The 25,903-nt window shown below is 48.5% G+C and overlaps 1 protein-coding gene across 1 annotated transcript in view; it reads left to right on the top strand.

Moving 5' to 3' along the window:
* The window catches only part of LOC145357601 (complement C2-like), a 69,696-nt gene that overhangs the window by 23,808 nt on the left and 19,985 nt on the right, over positions 1-25,903 (top strand). Inside the window, exons 9-13 of the mRNA XM_080211081.1 lie at positions 95-175; positions 3,492-3,635; positions 7,297-7,470; positions 14,072-14,202; positions 18,582-18,684. Of these exons, the coding sequence (XP_080067207.1) occupies positions 95-175; positions 3,492-3,635; positions 7,297-7,470; positions 14,072-14,202; positions 18,582-18,684 (633 nt within the window). The remainder of the gene's footprint in view (positions 1-94; positions 176-3,491; positions 3,636-7,296; positions 7,471-14,071; positions 14,203-18,581; positions 18,685-25,903) is intronic.

Below are 25,903 nucleotides of genomic sequence, written 5' to 3'. Positions count from 1 at the left end.
GGGAAACTTTGCAAGGTCGGCATTCAAGCTTTTTGCCATGAATGTTTTTTTTGCCTTCAGTGAGTAATTCTTTGCTTGTCTTTTCCTTTGGCAGGTCAGAACAACGGAATTCCAACACCTCACTTCGTCACAAGTAAAATTTCAGATCTGGTCTCCCACTTCCCAGCCCATCTAGGTAATCTCTCTAACTCTCTGCCTAACAACATGCATGGTCCATGGAACCCACCATTCCAGCTCTGAAACATCTTAACACTCTCAGTAGCGCCTCAACCAGTAGCATGTAATCTCCGAATCCCAAAGTTCTGGGTTCAGTCCCTACTCCATGCTTGAGCACTAAGATCCCGGCCAACATGTTCTAGAAGGTCAGTACTGAGGGAGTGCCGCGCTGTCAGGGGGTCAGTACTGAGGGAGTGCCTCACTGTCAGGGGGACAGTACTGAGGGAGTGCCTCACTGTCAGGGGGACAGTACTGAGGGAGTGCCTCACTGTCAGGGGGACAGTACTGAGGGAGTGCCTCACTGTCAGGGGGACAGTACTGAGGGAGTGCCGCGCTGTCAGGGGGTCAGTACTGAGGGAGTGCCTCACTGTCAGGGGGACAGTACTGAGGGAGTGCCTCACTGTCAGGGGGTCAGTACTGAGGGAGTGCCTCACTGTCAGGGGGACAGTACTGAGGGAGTGCCTCACTGTCAGGGGGACAGTACTGAGGGAGTGCCTCACTGTCAGGGGGACAGTACTGAGGGAGTGCCTCACTGTCAGGGGGACAGTACTGAGGGAGTGCCGCACTGTCAGGGGGTCAGTACTGAGGGAATCTGCACTGTCAGGGGGTCAGTACTGAGGGAGTGCCGCGCTGTCAGGGGGTCAGTACTGAGGGAGTGCCGCGCTGTCAGGGGGTCAGTACTGAGGGAGTGCCGCGCTGTCAGGGGGTCAGTACTGAGGGAGTGCCTCACTGTCAGGGGGTCAGTACTGAGGGAGCTCTGCACTGTCAGGGGGTCAGTACTGAGCAAGCCCTGGTCTGTTGGAGGGTCAGTACTGAGGGAGCTCTGCACTGTCGGAGGGTTAGTACCAAGGGAGCTCTACACTATCAGAGGGTCAGTACTGAGGGAATCTGCACTGTCGGAGGGTCAGTACCGAGGGAGCTCTGCACTGCCAGAGGCACTATCTTTCATGGTTGTAAAAAGATTCCATGGCATTATCTTGAGGAACGGCGTGGGGCTTATCTTTGGTAGCCCAGCCAATATTTATGCATCAATTGCTATCACTAAAAACAGATTAACCAGCCATTACCACATGGCTGTTAGTGGGATCTTGCTGTGCATAAATTAGCTGCTGCATTTCCTCCATTCCACCTTGAAGTTTGCCAATTGTGAAATGTGCTATAAAAATGCAAATCTTTGTTTTTCTGTCAAAAATAAATTTGTTACATAATCTGTCATAATCGGCATCAAGAAGATAGTGAGAGCCTCAGAATGGGGTCAATGGTCTGTCCTCTGCCTTTAAAAACAGCCCTCCCCTCACTGTCACTTTCACAGGCTCTATTGCCAGGTGACAGATACATGTCTGATTCACAAAGTCGGTTCCTTTAAATATGCAAATCAGAATCCTGATGTTTAACAGCAATGTTTAGACAGGGTGGTCAAGACTTGAACCGTTTTCACTCTGACTAGCTTTACTGGAGACAGGGGTCAATAATGGAAAAAAGACCTCTGGGCTGGGGTTCTCCGATCCCTCCCGGGCCCGGGGTTCTCCGATCCCTCCCGGGCCCGGGGTTCTCCGATCCCTCCCGGGCCCGGGGTTCTCCGATCCCTCCCGGGCCCGGGGTTCTCCGATCCCTCCCGGGCCCGGGGTTCTCCGATCCCTCCCGGGCCCGGGGTTCTCCGATCCCTCCCGGGCCCGGGGTTCTCCGATCCCGCCCGGGCCCGGGGTTCTCCGACCTTGCCCGGGCCCGGGGTTCTCCGACCTTGCCCGGGCCCGGGGTTCTCCGACCTTGCCCGGGCCCGGGGTTCTCCGACCTTGCCCGGGCCCGGGGTTCTCCGATCCCGCCCGGGGCCCGGGGTTCTCCGACCTTGCCCGGGGCCCGGGGTTCTCCGACCTTGCCCGGGCCCGGGGTTCTCCGACCTTGCCCGGGCCCGGGGTTCTCCGACCTTGCCCGGGCCCGGGGTTCTCCGACCTTGCCCGGGCCTGGGGTTCTCCAACCTTGCCCGGGCCCGGGGTTCTCCGATCTCGCTGCAGTGAATGGGAATTTATCTGAGCTCCAAATTCTCGGCTGTCACTGACAGTAGTGGTGATGGCCAGGGGATTCTGTCCAGAGCTCTCTACAAGCACAATCCCTGACCTCACTCTGCCATCTCCTCTTTTCGGCGAAACCGCCTCCCCACATTGCCAGATTGTACCGACCTGAATCCAGCAGACTGCAAACAGGAAAACAGTTTGGGGCAGAGAGCTCGCCAGTTGGGAATTGGGTCCTCAAAATTGCTCTGCCTCCCTCTCCCCCCACAACCCGGTGAGCGGGAAGGGGCAGGTCGCCACTCTGCTCCACCCAAAAGTTTAACATTGGCCAGCTGTACATCCAAATGGGGCCAATCGTTACCCCAATATCCCACTCAATGTTACATCACAGCAGCTAGGCTTCAGGAACAGTTCAAAACTCTTAAATGGTGAGGATAGATTGACTGGATTAAACCTCCTTTCACTGGATACATGGAAGCATTACCCAGGCCATTAAATATCAGGAACTCATGGCTGATATAGATCTAATTGTGCCTCGCCTCCCCTCCCCCTCCCCCTCCCCCTCTTCCACCCCACTCGCTCACCTACCTTCTTCCCCACTCCCTTGCTCACTCCTCCCCCTTCCGCGTCCCCTCCTCTCCCCCCTCCCTTACCCCCCTCCCTGATCCTCACCCCCTCCCTCTCCCCTACGCACTCCCCACCTTCTCCCCTCCCCTCCCCCTCCCCTCCTCTTTCCCTCCCCCTCCCTCTCCACTCAACCAAATTTTCTCCCCACCTTTCTCGAGGGGGCTGACCTGATCTGGCCATCTTTAGATACCCCCCTGAGTGTCCACTCTACAGTGAGTCACAGCAGGAGATTGAAATGTAGAGGGCAGAATCTAACCTTTCCCTCACCTTCCCCTAGAGGGCATCGAACATGGTGGGGGGAGTCGGACATCACTGATCTTCATTGATCCCCCCCCCCACCCCCCCGACTGGGTCAGAGGCACTGAGGCCAAGTGCAGTGAACATCAACTGACCAATCAAATGAGTGATCTTCCTGTGTACTTGAGTGCCAGTGGTGAGTTTACTAAAACAACCACAAACTCAGTGACATTTCCTGCATGATGTGGAAATCAGACCTGAATCATTTTATTTTATTCCGTTTTTCTTTCCTGGTCCCCAAATGAGTCTGTATCACACGCGAGACGGAGATTCCCTGGAATAACATCAGCACACTTTGCTATGCATTCACTCTGACTGCCTCTTCCTCTCTCTCAACTGCAGAAATCTTTGCAATTGGAATCGGAGAAATTGTCAAATCCCATCTTGAAATGTTAGTGCCAAAGAAGCTAAGCGAAACGGAAGGTCGCCAGTATACCTTTTATCTACCAACCTACCATTATCTGGAGAAAGCACAAGAAAAGATTGGTAAATTGTGTTCACCTCCATATAAGTACAGTCATTGCTAACTTGTTTCCATGGCAGACTGGTGCAGAAGGTGAAGTCGCATTGGGATCAGAGGTGAACTGGCAAGGTGGATACAAAACTGGCTCGGTCGAAAAAGTCGTGATGTGGAGATGCTGGCGTTGGACTGGGGTAAACACAGTAAGAAGTCTCACAACACCAGGTTAAAGTCCAACAGGTTTATTTGGTAATAGCTTTCGGAACGCTGTTCCTTTGTTGGGTGAGTGGAGAGTTCTGCTCGCAAACAGGGCGTACGCACAGTTTACAGAATACTGATTAGAATGCGAGTCTTTACAGCTAATCTGCTATTCAAGTCTTAAAGGTGCAGACAGTGTGGGTGGAGATAGCATTAAGCATAGGTTAAAGTGATGTATATTGTCTCCATGTCGATGACCCTTCGTCGTTCAGTACTTCCCCGGAGCGGAGAAGCTACGACATCTTCTCTGGAGTCTTCAACATGTCATTGATGAAGACGAACATCTCACCAGGGCCATCCCCACCTCTTGCCTTCAAACAACCGCACAAACTCAAACAGACCATTGTCTGCAGCAAACTACCCAGCCTTCAGGAGAACAGTGACCACAACACCACACAATCCTGCCACAGCCACCTCTGCAAGACATACTGGATCATCGACACAGATGCCATCATCTTACATGAGAACACCATCCACAAAGTAAGGATGTCCTGAGGCACGGTACATTGGGGAGACCATGCAGACGCTACAACAACGAATGAATGAACACCAGTCAACAATCACCAGGCAAGAGTGTTCCCTTCCTATTGGCAAACACTTCAGCAGTCACACGCATTCAGCCTCTGATCTTTGGGTAAACGTTCTCCAAGGCGGCCTTCACAACATATAACAGCGCAGAGTCACTGAGCAGAAACTGATAGCCAAATTCCACACACTTGAGGACGGCCTCAGCTGGAATCTTGGGTTCATGTCACACTATCTGTAACCCCCATGACTTGCCTGAGCTTGCAAAATCTCACTTACTGTCCTGTCTGGAGACAATACACATCTCTTTAATTTATGCTCAATGCTATCTCCACTCACATTGTCTGCACCTTTAAGACTTGAATAGCTGTAAAGTCTCACATTCTAATCAGTATTCTGTAAACTGTGTGTGCCTTTATATGCCCTGTTTGTGATCAGAACTCTCCACTCACCTGACAAAGGAACAGTGTTCCGAAAGCTAGTGGCGTTTACTACCAAATAAACCTGTTGGACTTTAACCTGGTGTTGTGAGACTTCTTATTCGGTTAAAAAAGACAGAGGGTAGCAGTGGAAGGGTGCGTTTCTGAATGGAGGGCTGTGACAAGTGGTGTTTCTCAGGGATCACTGCTGAGACCTTTGCTGTTTGTAATATATATAAATGATTTGAGGAAAATGTAACTGGATTAATTAGTAAGTTTGCAGACGAGACAAAGGTTGATGGATTTGCAGATAGCGATGAGGACAATCAGAGAATACAGCAGGATTTAGATCAGTTGGAGACTTGGGCGAAGAGGTGGCAGATGGTGTTTAATTAAGTGTGAGGTAATGTAGTTTGGAAGGTTTAATACCGATAAGAAATATACAGTAAATGGCAGAACCCTTAGGAATATTGATAGGCAAAGGGATCTGGGTGTACAGGTACACAGGTCACTGAAAGTGGCAATGCGGGTGGAGAAGATAGTCAAGAAGGCACACGGCTGCTTGCCTTCTTTGGCTGGGGTATTGAACTTAAAAATTGGCAAGTCATGTTGCAACTTTATAGAACCTTAGTTAGGCCGCATTTGGAATATAGTAGCCACACTACCAGAGGGATGTGGAGGCTTTGAAGAGGGTACAGAAAAGATTTACCAGGGTGCTGCCTGGTATGGAGGACATTAGCTATGAGGAGAGGTTGGAGAAACTTGGTTTGTTCTCATTGGAGAAACGGAGGTTGAGGGGAGACCTGATAGAAGTCTACAAGATTATAACAGGCATGGACAGAGTGGATAGTCAGAAGCTTTTTCCCAGGGTGGAAGAGTCAATTACTAGGAGGGTTGGGTTTAAGGTGGGAGATGCAAGGTTTAAAGGAGATGTACAAGGCTGACTTTTTACGCAGAGAGTGGTGGGTGCCTGGAACTCATTGCCGGGGGAGGTAGTGGAAGCGGATACAGTAGTGAATTTTAAGGGGTGTCTTGACAAGATGAAATGGGAATAGAGGGATATGGTCCCCAGAAGCATAAGGGGTAAGTCAGTCAGCATGGTCGGTACAGGCTTGGAGGGCCGAAGGGCCTGTTCCTGTGCTGTAATTTTCTTTGTTCTTAATAAGGTTCTTTATTGTTTGTCCCAAACCATCCAAAATCTCGGCCATGGCACCATTAGCCATCCATCCAAAAGTGCATGCCTCAAATGGGATCTGGATGATTTGTTGATGAATCATTGTTTCTAGACCACCAGTGAAATTAGATGATGAAGTGAGATGTGTTGCCTTTGTCAGGGGTGAGTTTAATACGGGACATTAAGGCACTGTGACAGATTGCATCATGGGCTCTTTGTTCAAATACAATCTTTTGGCATAAGACAAACTTCCAGACCCAGACATCCATTATATTGATACGATCAGGTGAGATGGAGTTGAATGGCATCCCTCTTTCCCTACTCCTTGTTTGATGGCAATAGGCACTTGGCAATTCAGTGAGTGTTTAACCATTTACATGCTGTGACCATAAAAGACACCAACAGACAGGTTTCCTTGAGATTTTTGTTTAAACATGAATTCACTGTACTGAAACTGATGTCAGAAAAGAATAAAAGTTCTCCAACAATCAAAAGTTCACAAACAAGCACATAGATTATTGAATGAGAGGATAGATTAAACAAATTAAAGTTTAGTAAATTTAGAGGCGTGAACACCTCATGAATACCAGTGACCTGGCTGGCTTAAGGTTGAAAATTGCTGGTCCTTCTGGCCATTGGGATGGTTTGAAAATGTAGCCAGACGATTTATTTGTTTGCCTCAAGATAACGGCTGTTGTGTTGGGTTCTTCAATAAGGTCTCTGCCTCTTCACATGGACAGTCCAAATCATGTGATTGCACTGGTTAAAAAGAGCTTTTCCTCACATCCCCCTAAGCCTCCTGCCCCTCACCTTGAACTTCTCTGTCCTCTCGTGACCAACCCTTCAACTGAGCTGCTCCTTATCCACTCTGTCCACGCCTCTCATAATCTTGTACATTTCGATCAGGTCACCTCTCAGTCTGCTCTGCTCCAACGAGAACAACCCAAGCCCAAAGTTAAAGTTTATTCATTAGTGTCACTTCCATCTACCACTTATCTGCCCCCTCGATAAAAATGTCAGCAGACAGGGTTCAAATTGGATGGAGAGACAGAGAAAGAGAGTGAGAGACATTCATCTAATTCAGGATCTTGTTTTCTCAGCTTCTCAAATCTACAAAGAACAACAGGTCAGTTGGATTGTCACATGACCCTTTTTCCAAGTTCCTAGTTACCTAAATACGGTCATAGCTAGTGGATTCCAGTTGCCAAGCTTACACAGCACAATCGTCCATCTTGCCAACCTCACGTGAGTTGTTTCTCTTCTATCCTTGTGCCCCAGCCGTGCCCTAATGCCACTTCCCTTCGCTTACAGAAAAATCAGGTGAGCTGCCCCGTGCAACCACCAGTCCAGCCTTGGACACTAGCCAAGAGAGTACCACCAAAGCACTCTTCATTCCTACAGAAAAGACACTACAGTTGACAACTGTACCCTCCACCACTGAAAAGACCTTAGTCAGAAGCACAGAGGCTTCGGGGTCACCAACTGGTGAGTATCTCACTTCTGCTGATCCACAGCAGGGACATCCCAGGGTAGAGGACAGCCGGACGCCATGACACTGCAGAGCCTCAGCCTGTTGACTTAGTTGTCACTCAACTGCTGGAGTTCCACAGGCAGAGTTGGAAACATTAGGAAGGGAAATCTGCTTCACTCCTCAAATTGCAAAGCTGAATGGAGAAATCCCAATGCTTTATGTCCAAGGAGATAGTGCTCACATTTCAATACAGATCAACAGTGTCTGCAGTGCCCTAGGTGCCAGACATACCATCCAATGCGTATGGGATGCTCACTACATGGTTAAGGCATGAACTTCATGACGCAGGCATGTGTGGGCATCCATGATGCCAGCACCAGAGGAGAGCAGGCCTTCCTGATCTCAATCCAGGGGTACCTCCATCCCAAGGAGGGACGCAGGAGGCCTTGAGAACCTCGAGGAGGACACAGCTGCTGCGTGGCCTGGAGCCTTCCACCCAGGTGTCTAGCCCATCTGACACTCCTCTTCCTGTGACTGCTTCAACTCCAGCCCTGCAAGCTGAGGAGGGTGCCACCAACACACCTATGTACCCCACAAGCAGGCTGGAACCCTCCAGGGAATGACCACCAAGGTCATCTCAGACAATAGGCAGGTAACAAGCCACATCCACCTTAGCTGTGAATGCTGGGGAGACACCAGAGTTAGAAAGATGAAGAAACTATGGCTCCATAGCATGGGTACAGGTGTTGTTCGGCACTGTCGATAGGGAGCACTTACATAAGTATTAAAACACCTCTGTCTTGTATCAAACCCCACTTCTTGTATCTCTTTGTGGTGGCTGCTTTCATTAGATTGCTCCATAGCCTAGAGCATACCAATGGTACCATGGAGCAGCACAGTGAGCACTGCTGCCTCACAGGGAGTCAGGTTCGCTTCCCATCTTGGATCACTGTCTGTGTGGAGTCTGCACATTCTCCCCATGTCTGTGTGGGTTTCCTCCGGGTGATCCGGTTTCCTCCCAGTCCAAAGGTGTGTGGGTTAGGTTGATTGGCCATGTTAAATTGCCCCTTAGTGTCAGGGGGATTAGCAGGGTAAATATGTGGGGTTACAGGGATAGGGTCTGGGTGAGATTGTGTTTAGTGCAACCTCAATGGGTCAAATGGCCTCCTTCTGTTCTGCAGGGATTCCATGATTCTATGGTGTCCACCTAACACCTAAAGGCTGGATGGTCACATACAGAGCCTCCTCCATCTTCTGTCTGCAAGGATGCCAGTTCGTTGGTTGGCAGGATATAACCATACCCGTGTCACCCTAGTAATGAGGAGTTCCACCTCAATGGTTACCATTGGTCCACCACACTGCCCAGCTATTGGGTAATTCTGCTCTCGCAAGAGGAAGCCAGAGCAGTTTCTCTGGCACCAGTGACATGGAGCCTCAGTGGTTTCCGTAACTGAGGAGGAGCTTGTATTTGGAGATATGTGTGTGTCCGAGCATCATCGCTCTGATATTACCCTCGTCACATGGAGTTCATGAGCTGCCTTCAGCAAGACAGCAGTCAGCCATTTACATTAACTCATTGAGAATCAACACTCTGTGTTCACCGCAAATTATCATCACTCTCCTGCGTTGTGTGGAGGAAGGCATCCACTTCCTCTCTGCAACAGGAATAACTGCAGGGTTGGGTTAACACGGCCATCAATCAGTGAGGAAAGACCATCTTTCATAATGGGGCTTCCACGTCCACAGTAACCCTGGTCATCCATGAAGCAGGAGCCTTTGAGGGCATCCCAAGCTCTCCGCCCCATCCAGGCCCTCACCGTCACCTGATGGCCTCCATCTGACCCCTCCTAAGGTTCCGCTTTGTTGTCGAGCTTGACATCAGCCTGATCAGAGGAGATGTCTCACTCGTCCACCTTCTCCTCTGCCAGATCCTCACCCCATTGCAGTGCCAGGTTGTGGAGAGGACAATGCAATGATGGGGTTCACTCTCTTGGGGCTGTGTTGGAGGCTCCACCTGACCAGGCACTGGAACTGTGTCTTCAACATCCCAATCATCTGCTCAACCAAAGCGCAAGTAGCAGAATGAATCTTGTCTTGGCGGCTCTCTGCTGCGATCCATGACCTCTGCAAAGGCATCTCAGCCACATCCTTATCCTCAAGGAGCCAGTCCTTAGGCAATAGTCCCTCAAATATCTGAGCGCAGCTATGGATGGAGCTGTCATTTACATTCCCCTGGAAACTAGCACACACCTGCAGTATGTGCTTGGCATGAATGCAGACACCTGGACATTCAGGGAGTGGAATCCCTTGTGATTAATGATGCCATGGGGAATGGTGAGCCACGTGTGTACAATCAGTGACTCCCTGCACTTGCTGGGAATCCAGCTACCTGGGTGAACCCCCACGGCTCTTGCATCTTGGCTTATCTGGACAAAGTTGATGTAGCCAGGTGCCCTTGCAAATAATGCATCCATGACCTCCTTGATGCACTTACAGGCAGAGACTTGCAAATGCCACAAAGGTCACCAGTGGAGCCCAGAAATTTAGGATGGCTGTGACTGTCAGGGTGACAAGAAGTGGGTATCCTCCAGTTCCACGTGGCTTAAAGTCTCGGAGAACCTGGCAAAGGTGAACAACCATGTCCGTGGACCTTTGAAATCTCCTCCTGTACTGGTTCTCATTCATCTCCATGAAAGTAAGGCGCCATCTGTAAACACAGGACTGATAATGACACCTCTATGCGGCCATCCTCTTTGGCCCAACCTCTGGCAAGGGGGCAGGCCCTGCCACCCCTTTCTCCTTGGGTCCTGCTCCTGCCTCTGGAAAGCCAGATGTTGATGCAAGCATCATCTCTCTTACTTTACAAAGAGAAGGATTACTGCCAACTCTATTAGCTCCATTTGTGTCTCCACTAACTGCATGGGAAGAAAGAGAAAGATTGAACAGTGAGGAATCCAGTCCATGACCTGACCCATTGCCCATCCAACCCCAGAAGCATCCTTCTGATAGTTTGGGACTGCTATGCTAGCCTTCACACAGCTCCACTCTCTTATGGCCTCCCAGATCGGGCATGACCCTACACCAACCCCTACCCACTAAGCCTGACTAATGGGCATCAACTTCAGAGACTTTCTTGAGCCCTGAGCTCTGATGAAAAATGCAGGCATGTGCCCCATGGTTAACTGGAAGGCCCTGTGCGCAAATCTCTCAAGAGGGATTGACAATAAATGTTGGGCCTGGCCAGTGATGCCCTCCATCCATTAATGAATTAAAGAAAGGCTATATGCCATACCTTCTAACTTTCTCAGTTATTTATGTTCTAATGTCTATATTTTATAACTGTCCTATCTCTCTGGGTCCATGCTAATGCAATAAGAAGTCTCACAACACCACGTGCAAGTCCAACAGGTTTATTTGGTAGTAAACACCACTAGCTTTCGGAGCGCTGTTCCTTCGTCAGGTGAGTGGAGAATTCTGATCACGAACAGGGCATATAAAGACACACACAGCTTACAGAATACCGATTAGAATGCAAGTCTTTACAGCTAATCTGCTAATCTGTGAATTGTGTGTGCTTTTACATGCCCTGTTTAGAATCAGAATTCTCCACTCACCTGACGAAGGAACAGCGCTCCGAAAGTTAGTGGTGTTTACTACCAAATAAACCTGTTGGACTTTAACCTGGTGTTGTGAGGCGTCTTACTGTGTTTACCCCAGTCCAACGTCAGCATCTCCACATACATGCTAATGGACAGAGAGTGAGCCAGAAATAATACTAATAAAATAAAACCTTTTCTTACTAAATGGTGACAACCATGGCAATGAAACATGATGGATTCTTCTCATTGGCAAAGGCATGTTCTAGTGTAGACTTTAGTTAGACTTTTTCTTGATTTGATTTATTATTGTCACATGTATTAACATACAGTGAAAAATATTGTTTCTTGTGCGCTATACGGACAAAACATACTATTCATAGAGAAGGAAATGAGAGAGTGCAGAATGTAGTGTAACAGTCATAGCTACTGTGTAGAGAAAGATCAACTTAATGCAAGGTAAGTCCATTCAAAAGTCTGACAGCAGCAGGGAAGGAGCTGTTCTTGAGTTGGTTGGTATGTGACCTCAGACTTTTATATCTTTTTCCCGACAGAAGAAGATGGAAGAGAAAATGTCCAGTGTGCGTGGGGTCCTTAATTATGCTGTTTTGCCGAGGCAGCAGGAAGTGTTGACAGAGTCAATGGATGGGAGGCTGGTTTGGATGATGGATTGGGCTACATTCATGACCTTTTGTACTTCCTTTACCTGCTTCAGATCAAAAGAGATTGTGTTGTAACTTGTGAAAGTGTGAACTACTAATAGCCCAGTGAGAGTAAGGGCAGCTGGGTGCTGAGTGAATGGCAAGATGAACAGTCATTTCCTTACCTAGTGAGATCTAAGGACTGAGAAGCCAACAGGTAAACTGAGGAGAAAGGTGAATTAGAGTGGCCAGCATGGCCAGAAAGAGAAATAAAGAGAGGCAAACAAAGATCTGATTGAAAGAGAGAGAGAGAGTAAAAAAGACACAAAAAAGAAAAAAAAGTTTAAAGTTTTCATTAAAAAAACAATTTACAACACGAAGGAGTGAGATTGAAGACTTTGGCCAGAATTTTACAGCCCTGCCCACCATGGCAATCAGACTGGGCGAAGGGTGGACAAAGGAAAGGTCCATTTGAACTCTAATGGGATTTTATGGTTTTATGGATGAGTGAGGCCCAAAAATCCCACCCATTAAATTGTTTCCTTTCTGAGCCAGAGAGGTGATTGTCTTTGGATCAACAATGGTCATGTTTTTAAAAGGCGACTCTCACATTTAACACCAAACTTCATATCCTGATATGAGGTCAATGGGAAATTAAATTGTAATTCCAGCTCGATCTAAATACGAAAAGGAACCGAGCAGCAAGATGCTGTTTGAGTGCAGAGGTATAAATTGGTGAATAAATGCTGAGATTCACAACATATCCCAACCCCTCAAATCTCCTGCCGATTTATTCTTTACTAACAACTTGAGGTTGTTTTTGTGAGAGAAAAGAAGGTTAAGAGGTGACCTAATTGAGGCATACAAGATGATCAGAGGATCAGATAGGGTGGACAGTGAGAGCCTTTTTCCTCGGATGGTGATGGCTAACACGAGGGGACATAGCTTTAAATTGAGGGGTGATAATTGTAGAACGGATGTCAGAGATAGGTTCTTTACTCAGAGGATAGTAAGGGCATGGAATGCCCTGCCTGTAGCAGTTGTGGACTCGCCAACTTTAAGGGCATTCAGATGGTCATTGGATAGGCATATGGATAATATTGGAATAGTTTAGGTTAGAGGGCCATTAGATTGGTTCCACTGGTCTGCACAACGTCGAGGGCCAAAGGGCCTGTACTGCGCTGTAATGTTCTATGTTCTAACATGGTGAACCATTCAACACTATGCCATCGTCCAGTAAGATTCAGCTCAATGAACCAGCTGTCTATCATACAGCTAATAACAGGATAATATATTCAGGTTTATATTCATGATGTATTCATATATTCATGTAGAAATTTTCAAATTGTTTTATTGAAAAAGAACAAACTGTCTCAATCCTTTTTTCTACAGACTAGTCACAGGTTCCATGCTAATTCCTCAGGGAGACCAGCTGCAGAATGTCTCTCAGTCCCTATGGTTCAATTACAGAATTCCCTTACACCTCACATCCCAGTTTGCAACAGTTGCTTAACAGGATTATGTACGTCCTTTACACAGGTCAGAGGCAGTTCTTGTATTCCATCCCCGCTGTCAGTATTTATTCTAGGTCCCTCAGTTGCATTTTAATCCAGATATTTATCAAACTGACTTTTCTCTGCCAATTCCACCACCCCCTCCCTCCCTCCCTCCCCTCCCACCTCTCCCTTTGTGACCGGCTGGACATGTTGAGCCCCTCAGTAACCTTACTCCCATATTGTCAGCTGAGCCAGTGAATATCAGAAGACTTTTCCAGTGTCCTCACTTCCCATCTTCTCACTGACTTCCACTGGACTCCCATGCATTCTGCTACTGAATGTCAAAGTGTTAATTGAATTTAAACTGAACCAGTTCAGAACATTTGGATTCCTAGTTCCTTTCATTCCTCCTTTTAGGTCATACATTGGCAGAAAGATACTTCTTCCCTTCACTTTCACCAATCGCTTATCCAATCCAGGGTCATAGGGAGTCGGAGCCTATCCTGACAGACAGTGGATGTTAGGCAGAACATACCCAGTACATTAGAGGGTGCACACTCACACTTAGACTGAGGGGCAACTTATCATGGCTAATACCCTTAACCTACATACCTTTGGACACTAAAGGGCAATTTAGCATGGCCAATCCATCTACCTTGCACTTTTTTGGACTGTGGGAGGAAACCGGAGCAGCCAGAAGAAACCCACACAGACATGGGGAGAACATGCAAACATCACACAGACACTCAAGGCTGGAATTGAACATGGGTCCCTGGCACTGTGAGGCAGCAGTGCTCACCACTGTGCCATCGTGCTGGCCACAGGAAGGTGACTGCAGGTAATCAATTGAACTTCAATGGACTTTGCTTTCATTCTTCTTAGAAAAGTCACCAGTCTTTGAGTGTGGCATCCGAGGGAATGTGAAACAAAGACCCGTTGCAAGAATATTTGGTGGTTTTGAGTCGAAAAAAAATGAGTGGCCATGGCAAGTCATCATTCATTTTCCAAACAAAGTAAGTGAGCATTTTTTAAAAGCTTCCAAATAACATGAAGAGTGTTGTTCTGTATGTCCAGAAAGCTAACAACAACATCAGCATTTGCCCTTTCACCTTTCACCCATGAATGACCTCTGATTCGAGAGTCAATCAATAGTGTTTCCTCTTCCATCCAACCTCACCGCAAAAATTCTTCCTTCCAACTCCCATTCTCACTCCTCCCACATTCTTTCAAAGCTTTTCTTTCCAAACTGTCTTTCTATTTTTAAAATACATCAGTTATCTTTTAGCTCCCAGCTATCGTTAATCCTCTCCATTTTCCTCTGGTGATCTTTGTACACTTATTCCTTTCTGTATGGCTTCTTATTTGTTCCAGAATCTCTTGTTAATTTATGGAATTTTTTTCTGATGATGGAAAACTCCATTTAACTGAATCCAGCTTTCTGAGCAATGAGACTCCCTCTGTCATGAGAATAACAAGGTCCCCCTGAAAGGGTCTGCTCCAGGAGGGTCTCCGATTAATGTTATACTGAGAAAACAGTTGGAGACTCTTCTTTTTAGAATCGGTGCTATCATTAAGTACTGCCCGTGTCAGGATTAGCAAAATCTAAGTTCAGACACACTGCTCTAATTGGATAAATTGCCTGAACCAAACATCAGAAACAGAACCCTTAATTCTTAAGTTTGTCTTAATTTTCCAATGTGACATTTCCATTTGCCAGCCAACTTTGGCCTGACGATGCATAAAGAGAGTAGACCATTCAGCCCCTCAAACCTGTTCCACCATTCAGTTAGACTATGGCTAGTCTCCACCTCAGCTGCATTCACATAATTTTTGCTTCATATCACCTTTGTAACCATTGTATTCTGATTAGTGCTCCAAGCCTAAGATGAAATTGCAGTATTTGTGAGCCTTTGCAGTAAACAATTTGAATTTATATATTACCTTATCCCATATTTCACTTGTTATAATTCAGGTTAGAAACTCTAAAGTGTTTTATGAAACTGACCTGGATCATAAGTTTTGCCATTTAAATTTTGCTAGGGTAAACATGAGATCTTTCTCTCCAGGTATACTTCAGATGACCCACTAGGGAGCTTTTATCAAACAAAGCTTATTTAAGAATATAGTTAACATGTATAGAAAGAAAATTAGCAATAACTTTTACCAATTGCAAACAAGAAATAAAGCAATCATGATATTGTATAAACTTTAACAGCTAAATACCGTTCCAACCAAACAAATCCCATAAACAAAACCCTTACCACAGATTTAAAACAGAAAATATGAATGCTCACGTGATGCTGGAACTTAGTCCTTTGGCTGAATGCTGCAGTTCTCTTGATACACACACAGACAAGCTTGAAGTCAGAACGACTTCCCAAAACACAAGGAGAGAGAGGCTCTAAGTACTAGCTAGCAAATCAGTAACAGCAGAATTTTCACTCCAGGAAGAGGAGGAGACCTGCTTCCAGCTAGTCAGCAGAATTTACAAGACCAGGAAAGAGAGAGAGAAAATCTGCCTGCCACTAGGACAGCTTCTGACTCTAAACCAAACTGAAAATAAATCCTTGGATTTGTCTGGGAGGACCCACTTAGCTTTGACTTGTAAATCAATCTTTCCCCACACAAATCAGGGTCATTAAAAATATCCCAGAAAGTACCTGAGGGCCCGAGTAAAAATAAACAAAACCTCATTTAAACCATCGAAGCAGCAATAGAAGGATTTTTAGCAGACAACTCGGCAACAATAAAAGAAAAGCTGTTTAACTGCAGAGAACATGTGTAGGAGTTTTTCAGGGAGCTAAATGTTATGCTGGCTTTTTGCAGGAGATTGCTCTTTATAAATACAGTTCAGCAAATACAAAAAACATATCGGACACAGTAATTTCTGGTTGAAGATATATTTTATTGACCCAAGTCTAGTTTCCACCATGGATGGAGACTGATTTAAGACAGCTCAAATTAAACTGCAGAGACCATTCCCTCTGGGATAACCTAGCCCACTCCTCCACTATACCCAACACCTTTCCCGTCACTCATGGCACCTTCCCATGCAATTGCAGAAGGTGTAACACCTGTCCCCTTTACCTCTTTTATACTCACCATCCAAGGTCCAAAATATTCATTCCCGGTTAAGCAGCGTTTCACTTGTACCTCTTTCAATTTGATGTATTGCATTTGCTGCTCCCAATGTGGTCTCTATATCAGAGAGACCAAGCGTAAACTGGGTGACCGCTTTGCTGAGCACCTTCGATCCATGCACAATTAGAACCCTGACCTTCCGGTTCTTTCACACACAATTCTGCTCCCATGCCCATTCTGCCCTTGGCCTGCTGCAATGTTCCAGTGAAGCTCAACACAAACTGGAGAAACAGCATCTCATCTTCCAGCTAGGCACTTTACAACCTTCCAGTCTCAACATCACATTCAACAACTTCAGATGATTAGCTCTTGACCCATTTGTTTTCATTTTGTTTAATTTTTTTACTGTTCTCTACCTTTTATTTCTTTGTTGTTTTTTTTCCCCTACTTTATCCCCCCTTCCCTTACCTTTTCTCTGTCTTTGCTTCTTCTTTCTCCCTTTTTCTAAATTTTATCCCTCTCTCACTCATTCCCCACCCTCTCTTCCACCCCCCCACCCCCAACCCAACCCTGTCCACACCTTCATCTGTTATAGCTTACTCTTTGATTTCAGCTTCTCTGCCATTTGGCCATTCTCTTCATGCGCTGCCATTGGCAGCCTTTTCCCTGGTTTCTGTGGCTATGATGCATCTTCCATTCCCTCCCCCTGCAGTATAAATATCTCCCACTTTCTATACCTTTTAGCTTTGACTCAAAACATCAGCTCTTTTCTCTCCTTACAGATGCTGCCGGACGTGCTGAGATTTTCCAGCAATTTTTTTTTGATTTCTTCTCTTTCAGCTCAAATCAATCTGATTAATTTATTGAAACATTTGGTAATTATACTTCTTCAGAAATCATCTGCCCACCCGCTCTGTCCATCTTAATATGATGAATTAATCATGTTAGTATAGATTATTTACCTTGGCCAATTACATCCTTCTCTCTGGCAACATGAAGATTCATTTGTCCGTGTAATCCAGAAGCTCTCGCCCACTTGTCTCTTAGCAACTTCTATCATGTAAGTAACTGAGTTCAAAGGTAAGTTCCTCACTGACTCTCTGTAAGTTGCCATCCCCATTGTCTGCTAAGCATCCCTTATCAGCACTAAATGAATTGTCCTATTCATTTAGTTTCTGGGAAATATACTGATAAAAACTATGCTCTATTGTTCCTTAAGAATGTGGGTTCATCTCACTTAGCTTATCCCATTATGCCTTAGGGCAGTCTGTATTTGGCCAAGATGTACAGAATTCTTTCAGAAATACACATTTAAAATCTCTATAGTGGTTATATGTGTGTTTATGCATTTATACCTTATTATTTTCTCCTTATCTATCAGGGCTTTAAATTTCTCCTTCAATGTTCTCCTGTTGTGCCTTTTCCCTAGTTCTCCTGTTTCCATTCAGTGGTCTTCATTCCAGTTTTCCTTGGCCTCTCTATATGCTTTTCCACAGTAAATGGTAGAGACCTCAGAAGTATTGGCATACAGAGGGTTCTAGGCGTGCAGATCCACAGTTCCCTGAAGGTGGCAACTCAGGTGGTCAAGAAGGTGTATGACATGCTCGCCTTCATTGGTCAGGACATTGATTATAGGAATTGGAAAATCATGTTGCAGTTGTATAAGAGTTTGGTTAGGCCATATTTGGAAGATTGTGTATAATTCTGGTCACCACACAACCAGAAGGATATTGATGCATTGGAAAGGGTGCAGAAGAGATCTACCAGTATGTTGCCTGGTTTGGACGATATGGACTATGAAGAAAGGTTGAACAAACTTGGATTGTTTTCAATGGAGCATCAGAGGATGAGGGAGACCTGATAGAGGTTTACAAGATTATGACAGGCTTGGGTAGAGTGGATAGTCAGAGTCTTTTTCCCAGGGTCGAAGGGTCAATTATTCAGAAGCATAGGTTGAAAGTGAGAGGGGAAAGTTTAAATGAGATGTAAGAGGAAAGTTTTTCACACAGAGGGTGGTCAATGCCTGGAATGCACTGCTGGAGGTGGGGGTGGGAGCAGATTCTATAACAACATTCATGAGGTGAATGGATAGATACATGAATAGGCAGTGAATAGAGGGATACGGACCACATAGAGGCAAGAAAATATTAGAGAGGCATATTTGTCGGCATAGACTTGGTGGGCCGAAGGGCCTGTTCCTGTGCTGTGTTGTTCTTTTGTTCTTCATCCATCCCCGCTGGCTAATCAGTCTGAATTTTACCTGTAAGTTATTCTGCCAGTTATTTTTATTCTCTGTCACTTCTCTGTGTAGGAATTCTGTGGAGGTTCAATCATCTCAAGACGCTGGATTCTCTCAGCTGCACATTGTTTTAATGAAACGTTCGGAGACATAATTAACTTGACCATATCGACCGGTAAGACTTTTCTTAAAGCTTTTTCCAGTTCTTTGAGGTTTGTCTGAATTACTGGGTAGCATTCTCACCTCTGAGTGGACAAAGCCCAACTCCAGGATCATTCACTGCAACAGCCTCGAAGGGCTGAATGGCCTCCTCCTGCTCCTATTTTTCTATGCAACACTGAGGGAGAGCTGCATTGTCAGAGATGCCATACTCTGGGTAAGACATCAAACTAAGCCTTATGATGTGAAAAATGTCATTAAATGCTATTTGACAAAGAGTACGGAATTCTCCCAGGGTCACAAACTGATTAAATATATTCCTGAAGGTTTCATCACATGATGTGCCCCCCACACATGGGGAGGCAGCGGCGTGGTGGTATTGTTACTGGACTGGTGATCTAGAGACCCAGGGTAATGCTCAGGGGAGCCGGGTTCGAATCCCATCACGGCAGGTGATGAAATTTGAATTCAGTGATGACCATGAGATGGTGGCTGTTGTTCAAAACCCATTTGGGCGGCACAGTAGCACAGTGGTTAGCACTGCTGCTTCACAGCTCCAGGGTCCTGGGTTCAATTCCCGGCTTGGGTCGCTGTCTGTGTGGAGTTTACACATTCTCCTCGTGTCTGCGTGGGTTTCCTCTGGGTGATCCGGTTTCCTCCCACAGTCCAAAGATTAGCAGGTTAGGTTGATTGGCCGTGCTAAGAAATTGCCCCTTAGTGTCCAGGGATGCGTAGGTTAGAGGGATTAGCGGATAAATATGTAGGGATATGGCGGTAGGGCCTGGGTGGGACTGTGTTCGGCGCAGACTCGATGGGCAGAAGGGCCTCTTTCTGCACTGCAGGGTTCTATGATGCTATGATTTAATAGTTCACTGTGACTCCAAATCTATTGCAATATGATTGACTCTGAAATGCCACTTATTTGAGTGTGATTAAGGATGGGTCTCGCCAACATCCCGTGGATGAATGAAAAGACAAAATCCAGCCATTAGTCAGTTAATGTATCACCGCTGTGACGCGCTGCCTTCCAACACCAGTCGGAAAGCACAAAGATTCATCACCCAATGCTTGATTGTCAACCAAACAGCCTATTTTTTCCCCCCAAATTTGTTTTGCAGCCGCTAAGGAGAAATGGTGAGAAAATGATGAAACAAAACCTTCTTCAATCTGATATTTCTCCAGAGTCACACACGGCAGTGTCCCAGAGATTAATCTTCAATTCCTGGTGACTCCAGGCCGATACTGTAGAGTTGGCGACCGTGGGATCTTTGTCCTGTTCCCTCCTACTCAAAAACACGAAAAACAGATGATCTGGCCATTCATTTATGTGGTCTTTCTGTGTACGTGTTGGCTGCAGCATTGACGTAAATAGTATCACCGTACTTCTAAGTAATCCATCAGCTATGAGGTCTTTTGGAATGATTGGAGGAATCAGATGGCTCCAGGCCCTTTCTGTATGATCCACACGTAGATAGCTAAGAGCAGGTATACCTCTCTGGCACATGTGTAGATTGTGCTGTCCCCAGTGAAAAAAGGGGACTGTATTTTTCCGAACAATGGTAAAGTGTCAGGTTCGGACTGAAAACTGGTATGTTTCTCTCCAGAGGAACAGATAGATTTTCTCCCCAGATCTTCCCACGCCTCGCTATTTTAAAACCGGGGGGGGCGGGGGGAGTGTTTTGCCGTCATTGTGAAGGGCAGGGCCTGAAGATGCCATGAAGGCTGGCTCCATTGAGACTGAAGGTACCCTAATCTCAAAATCACATTAAAGACCGTCCTCATTCGCCAGCATCAGTTTCCCCCTCATCGCTGGCATGGGTCACTGGCGCACCTACCCCCCCCCCCCCCACCCTCCACACCATTCCCCCCCCCCCAACGTGATATGAACCCCAGCTATAGAGTTGCTTTAGGGCCCACCTCCCATATGGGTCCCACCCCCCAGCAGGGTACCAGGGCACTGCCCTGTTGTTTTCCAAGGTTTTATAACTGTTGGTTTTCAAAATCTTATTTTCAGAGCTGTTGGGTGGAATTTTACAATTTTTTTTCCAAGTGTCCACCTAGTGTGAAAATAGGAGAGTTCCCGATCTGCTTTTTGGGTGAGTTTTCACTCCCAATCTTGTGGATTTAGTGATTGAAAATATGGGCTAGATCGTTTCTAGCCATTAGAGGCAGTAGGTGGGGCTTATTTTGCCAAACACCCTGCACCTCAGATCAGAGACACAAACTGCGCATGTGCAGAAAAAGCGAAAGATCACCAGCTGTCCTTACAGACCGTTCCCCCTCGGCTGTGTCAGATACAGCCTCCCCCTCTTTCCCCCACTCACAATGGGGACCCCTTCATTATGAACCCCCTTCCCCATCCCACCTTGAACATGGCCTCCTCATCCACCCTCCTGGCCCCCAATCACAGAGTGATGAGACCTTCTCTCTCCCCTGCTCCTGATTATCACAGAGACACATGTTTCCCACCCCACCCTGCCCCCTCCATCAGTACACCTTCATGGTAAGAAGGCAAACTGTATTAAACTCACTGGAATGCTTTAATGGGCGTGTGACTCACCTGAAGCTGATCTTCCCTAACAAGGGACAGTGCCATAAAAACCCCAAGAAAGGACAAACATACAGGCGGTGCAGAAGGAAGTGGACTCCAGGAAGACAGCTCCCAGACTCTCTGTTGGAGATCTTGCCAGATTGCTGGGGGCAGTGGAGACAAGGCAGGAGTCTCCTGTTCCTCCAGCTGGCCTCCGTCCCAGAGGAAGGTACAGCAATGCAGCCTGGGGGACAGTGGCAGCATGAGTTAGTGCCAGGGCACTGGCCAGGAGAACCAGGAAGCAGTGCTGTAAGAAACTGAATGACTGCATCCAGGCAGCAAGGGCGAGTGTTTAATTTCATCCAGCACCTTCCCCCTAAATGACCCCCAGACCCTCCACCCCCAACAACCAGCATACTTCCAGTCCCTGAGCCCCAAGCATCTCCCTCCAACCACCTCCCCCACCAAATGGCTGATAACCTTTGACCTCTGGGCCACCCATTGACACCCTGTAGGCCTCCTGCCATCAGAATTTACATGGCTCCTTCTGTCCCCACAGCGGGATGCCCATAACCACCAGGAGAGGGTGAAGACAGTGCCTGAGATCTGGATCCTCACCCACTTTGAGGAGCGGGCACTGGAGCTTATGGGAAAGGAGGGGATCTGCACCATAAGTGACAGCATGGTCAGGCTGAAGCATAGAAGTCAGCACCTGCCAATTCTCCACTTGTTGGAGATACCTGCATGCAGTCCAGATTCCTCTTCCTCCCTTGCACTTAACCTTGTATCCTGTGTTACAGGAAGGGACCCTGACACATCGGGGCCATCTGGCATTGCAGCCCCCACTGTTGCTCCTACCCATTCTGCCCCTGGCAGCTCAGAAGACTCCTCGGAGGAAGTGAATGTAAGCACCTCCGAGACCAACACCAGTTTTGCATCAGCTCCCACCTCACAACTCACCATCCCAGAGACAAGTTAGTGGCAAGGCATCTGGGTCACTTTCTGTTGAGCACAACACATCTGCTGATGTAGATCTGGAGGAGGAGGGAATGCCTGAGGCCTCTGGTAGATAGCGGCCTGCTGGATGCGAGGACTCAGCTGGCCCTAGGCTGGGCCTCTGAGATCACCTCCCTCAGCAGCTGGAGAGGCAGCAACAGAGCCAGGGAATGCAGGAGGGGCTGATGGCCACACTGGACCAACTGCAAGGCTGTTGGGAGGAGTCCCAAAGCTTTCAGACAGATCAAATATTGCCTGTCTTGCGTGCTACCCAGGCCAACACTGCAAGGGTGGTATCTGCAGTGGAAAGCCTGAAGCAGGGGATCCTCACCATGAGTGGCAGGCTCCAAGCAATGGCTGAGTCACAGCGGGCCACAGCTGAGAGACTGAACAGGATTCTTGAGGCTCTGCGGTCCATGGCTGAGAGGCTCGGGAGGTTGCAGGAGACTCAGCGGGACAACGCTGAGACAATCTGGCAGCAGCTTTTGAGAATGTGGCCCAGTCACAGAGGGCCATGGACGAGGGGCTGTAGAGCATGGCCCAGTCTCAGAGGCTCAGGGGCTGTAGAGTGTGGCCCAGTCTCAGAGGCTCAGGGGCTGTAGAGTGTGGCCCAGTCTCAGAGACTGAGGGGCTGTAGAGCGTGGCCCAGTCTCAGAGGCTCAGGGGCTGTAGAGTGTGGCCCAGTCTCAGAGGCTCAGGGGCTGTAGAGTGTGGCCCAGTCTCAGAGACTGAGGGGCTGTAGAGCGTGGCCCAGTCTCAGAGGCTCAGGGGCTGTAGAGCATGGCCCACTCAGAGGCTCAGGGGCTGTAGAACATAAGAAATAGGAGCAGGAGTAGGCCATCTAGCCCTTCGAGCCTGCCCCGCCATTCAATAAGATCATGGCTGATCTGTCGTGGCTCAGTTCCACTTTCCCGCCCTCTCCCCATAACTCTTAATCCCCTCTCTTATCAAAAACCCATCAACCCGCTTCTTAAAAATATTTAGCGAGGCAGCCTCCACCACTTCAACGGGCAGAGAATTCCAGAGATTCACCACCCTTTGAGTGAAGAAGTTCCTCCTCAACTCCGTTTTAAACCGGCCCCCCCTTTATCTTGAGGCTGTGCCCCCTAGTCCTACTGTCTTTTTTGAGCGGGAAGAGTCTCTCCACCTCTATCCTATCCATCCCATTCATCATCTTATATGTCTCAATGAGATCTCCCCTCATTCTTCTAAACTCTGAGTACAAGCCTAGTTTATTCAGCCTCTCCTCATAGCTCAACCCCCTCAACTCCGGTATCAGCCTAGTTAACCTCCTCTGCACTCCCTCCAAGGCCAAAATATCTTTGCGCAGGTGCGGCGCCCAAAACTGCACACAGTACTCCAGCTGCGGCCTCACCAATGCCCTATACAGCTGCAGCAAGACCTCCCTACTTTTATATTCAATCCCCCTCGCTATGAAGGCCAGAGTGTGGCCCAGTCTCAGAGGCTGAGGGGCTGTAGAGTGTGGCCCAGTCTCAGAGGCTGAGGGGCTGTAGAGCATGGCCCAGTCTCAGAGGCTGAGGGGCTGCAGAGTGTGGCCCAGTCTCAGAGGCTGAGGGGCTGCAGAGTGTGGCCCAGTCTCAGAGGCTGAGGGGCTGCAGAGTGTGGCCCAGTCTCAGAGGCTGAGGGGCTGTAGAGTGTGGCCCAGTCTCAGAGGCTGAGGGGCTGTAGAGTGTGGCCCAGTCTCAGAGGCTGAGGGGCTGTAGAGTGTGGCCCAGTCTCAGAGGCTGAGGGGCTGTAGAGTGTGGCCCAGTCTCAGAGGCTCAGGGGCTGTAGAGCGTGGCCCAGTCTCAGAGACTCAGGGGCTGTAGAGCGTGGCCCAGTCTCAGAGACTCAGGGGCTGTAGAGCGTGGCCCAGTCTCAGAGGTCAGGGGCTGTAGAGCGTGGCCCAGTCTCAGAGACTCAGGGGCTGTAGAGTGTGGCCCAGTCTCAGAGGCTCAGGGGCTGCAGACCGTAGCCCAGTCTCAGAGGCTCAGGGGCTGTAGAGCATGGCCCAGTCTCAGAGACTCAGGGGCTGTAGAGTGTGGCCCAGTCTCAGAGACTCAGGGGCTGTAGAGTGTGGCCCAGGCTCAGGGGCTGTAGAGTGTGGCCCAGTCTCAGAGACTCAGGGGCTGTAGAGTGTGGCCCAGTCTCAGAGGCTCAGGGGCTGTAGAGTGTGGCCCAGTCTCAGAGGCTCAGGGGCTGTAGAGTGTGGCCCAGTCTCAGAGGCTCAGGGGCTGTAGAGTGTGGCCCAGTCTCAGAGGCTGAGGGGCTGTAGAGTGTGGCCCAGTCTCAGAGACTCAGGGGCTGTAGAGTGTGGCCCAGTCTCAGAGACTCAGGGGCTGTAGAGTGTGGCCCAGTCTCAGAGGCTCAGGGGCTGCAGAGTGTGGCCCAGTCTCAGAGGCTCAGGGGCTGCAGAGTGTGGCCCAGTCTCAGAGGCTCAGGGGCTGCAGAGTGTGGCCCAGTCTCAGAGGCTCAGGGGCTGCAGAGTGTGGCCCAGTCTCAGAGGCTCAGGGGCTGCAGAGTGTGGCCCAGTCTCAGAGGCTCAGGGGCTGCAGAGTGTGGCCCAGTCTCAGAGGCTCAGGGGCTGCAGAGTGTGGCCCAGTCTCAGAGGCTCAGGGGCTGCAGAGTGTGGCCCAGTCTCAGAGGCTCAGGGGCTGCAGAGTGTGGCCCAGTCTCAGAGGCTCAGGGGCTGCAGAGTGTGGCCCAGTCTCAGAGGCTCAGGGGCTGTAGAGTGTGGCCCAGTCTCAGAGACTGAGGGGCTGTAGAGTGTGGCCCAGTCTCAGAGACTGAGGGGCTGTAGAGTGTGGCCCAGTCTCAGAGGCTCAGGGGCTGTAGAGTGTGGCCCAGTCTCAGAGGCTCAGGGGCTGTAGAGTGTGGCCCAGTCTCAGAGGCTCAGGGGCTGTAGAGTGTGGCCCAGTCTCAGAGGCTCAGGGGCTGTAGAGTGTGGCCCAGTCTCAGAGACTGAGGGGCTGCAGACCGTGGCCCAGTCTCAGAGACTCAGGGGCTGTAGAGTGTGGCCCAGTCTCAGAGGCTGAGGGGCTGCAGACTGTGGCCCAGTCTCAGAGGGCAGTTGCTACAGCTGTTGACAGGTGGCCACCGCAGAGGGCTTGACCACTGTGGGTAGGTTGTCCTCTAGGACTCCAGGGCCAGGTGATGCCGGAGCTTCTGGGGTTCACTGCAGAAGTATAACCTTCCCATAGAGACCCAGGGGCCCAGGGGAGGGAGGAGGAAGGCCTCATGCCCATGCTGGAGCCTTCCAACCAGGAGACTACAGCAGTTGCCACACTTTCTGACACCACCCCCCTTCCTGCCACTGGGGCATCTCAGGAGCAGCGGGATGAACAGGATGGTTTGGTTACATCCGTGACATCTGTTAACCAGCCAGGTTCCTCAAGGTCCAGGCCCTCCAGAGAACAATCGCCAAGGGCATCACAGGGCACAGTAGGCAGCTGGTCACTGCCACTTCTGATGTACATCCTGGGGAGGCACCAAGACGCAGTGCTTGGTTACAGCAGCACCAAAATGACATGGATGAAGGGGTACCCCAGTTATTATAGAGGAATTGGGCACTATTAAGTTTCACTGTTTGTAATATATGAGCACTGAGTTTGATGGCACTTTTATTGGCACCTGCACCACTTCATATTGAATAGGTGCCAACATGGGCCTGATTATATCAGGTTTCTGCCTCAGTCTCAGGTCTCCGCAC

Source organism: Carcharhinus amblyrhynchos, chromosome 23, assembly GCF_965287045.1.
Source record: "Carcharhinus amblyrhynchos chromosome 23, sCarAmb.v2.hapA, whole genome shotgun sequence".
In the NCBI taxonomy this organism is placed as follows: domain Eukaryota; kingdom Metazoa; phylum Chordata; class Chondrichthyes; order Carcharhiniformes; family Carcharhinidae; genus Carcharhinus; species Carcharhinus amblyrhynchos.
The sequence above is the reverse complement of the archived record's forward strand: the minus strand, read 5'-3'. Positions and strand labels throughout refer to the sequence as shown.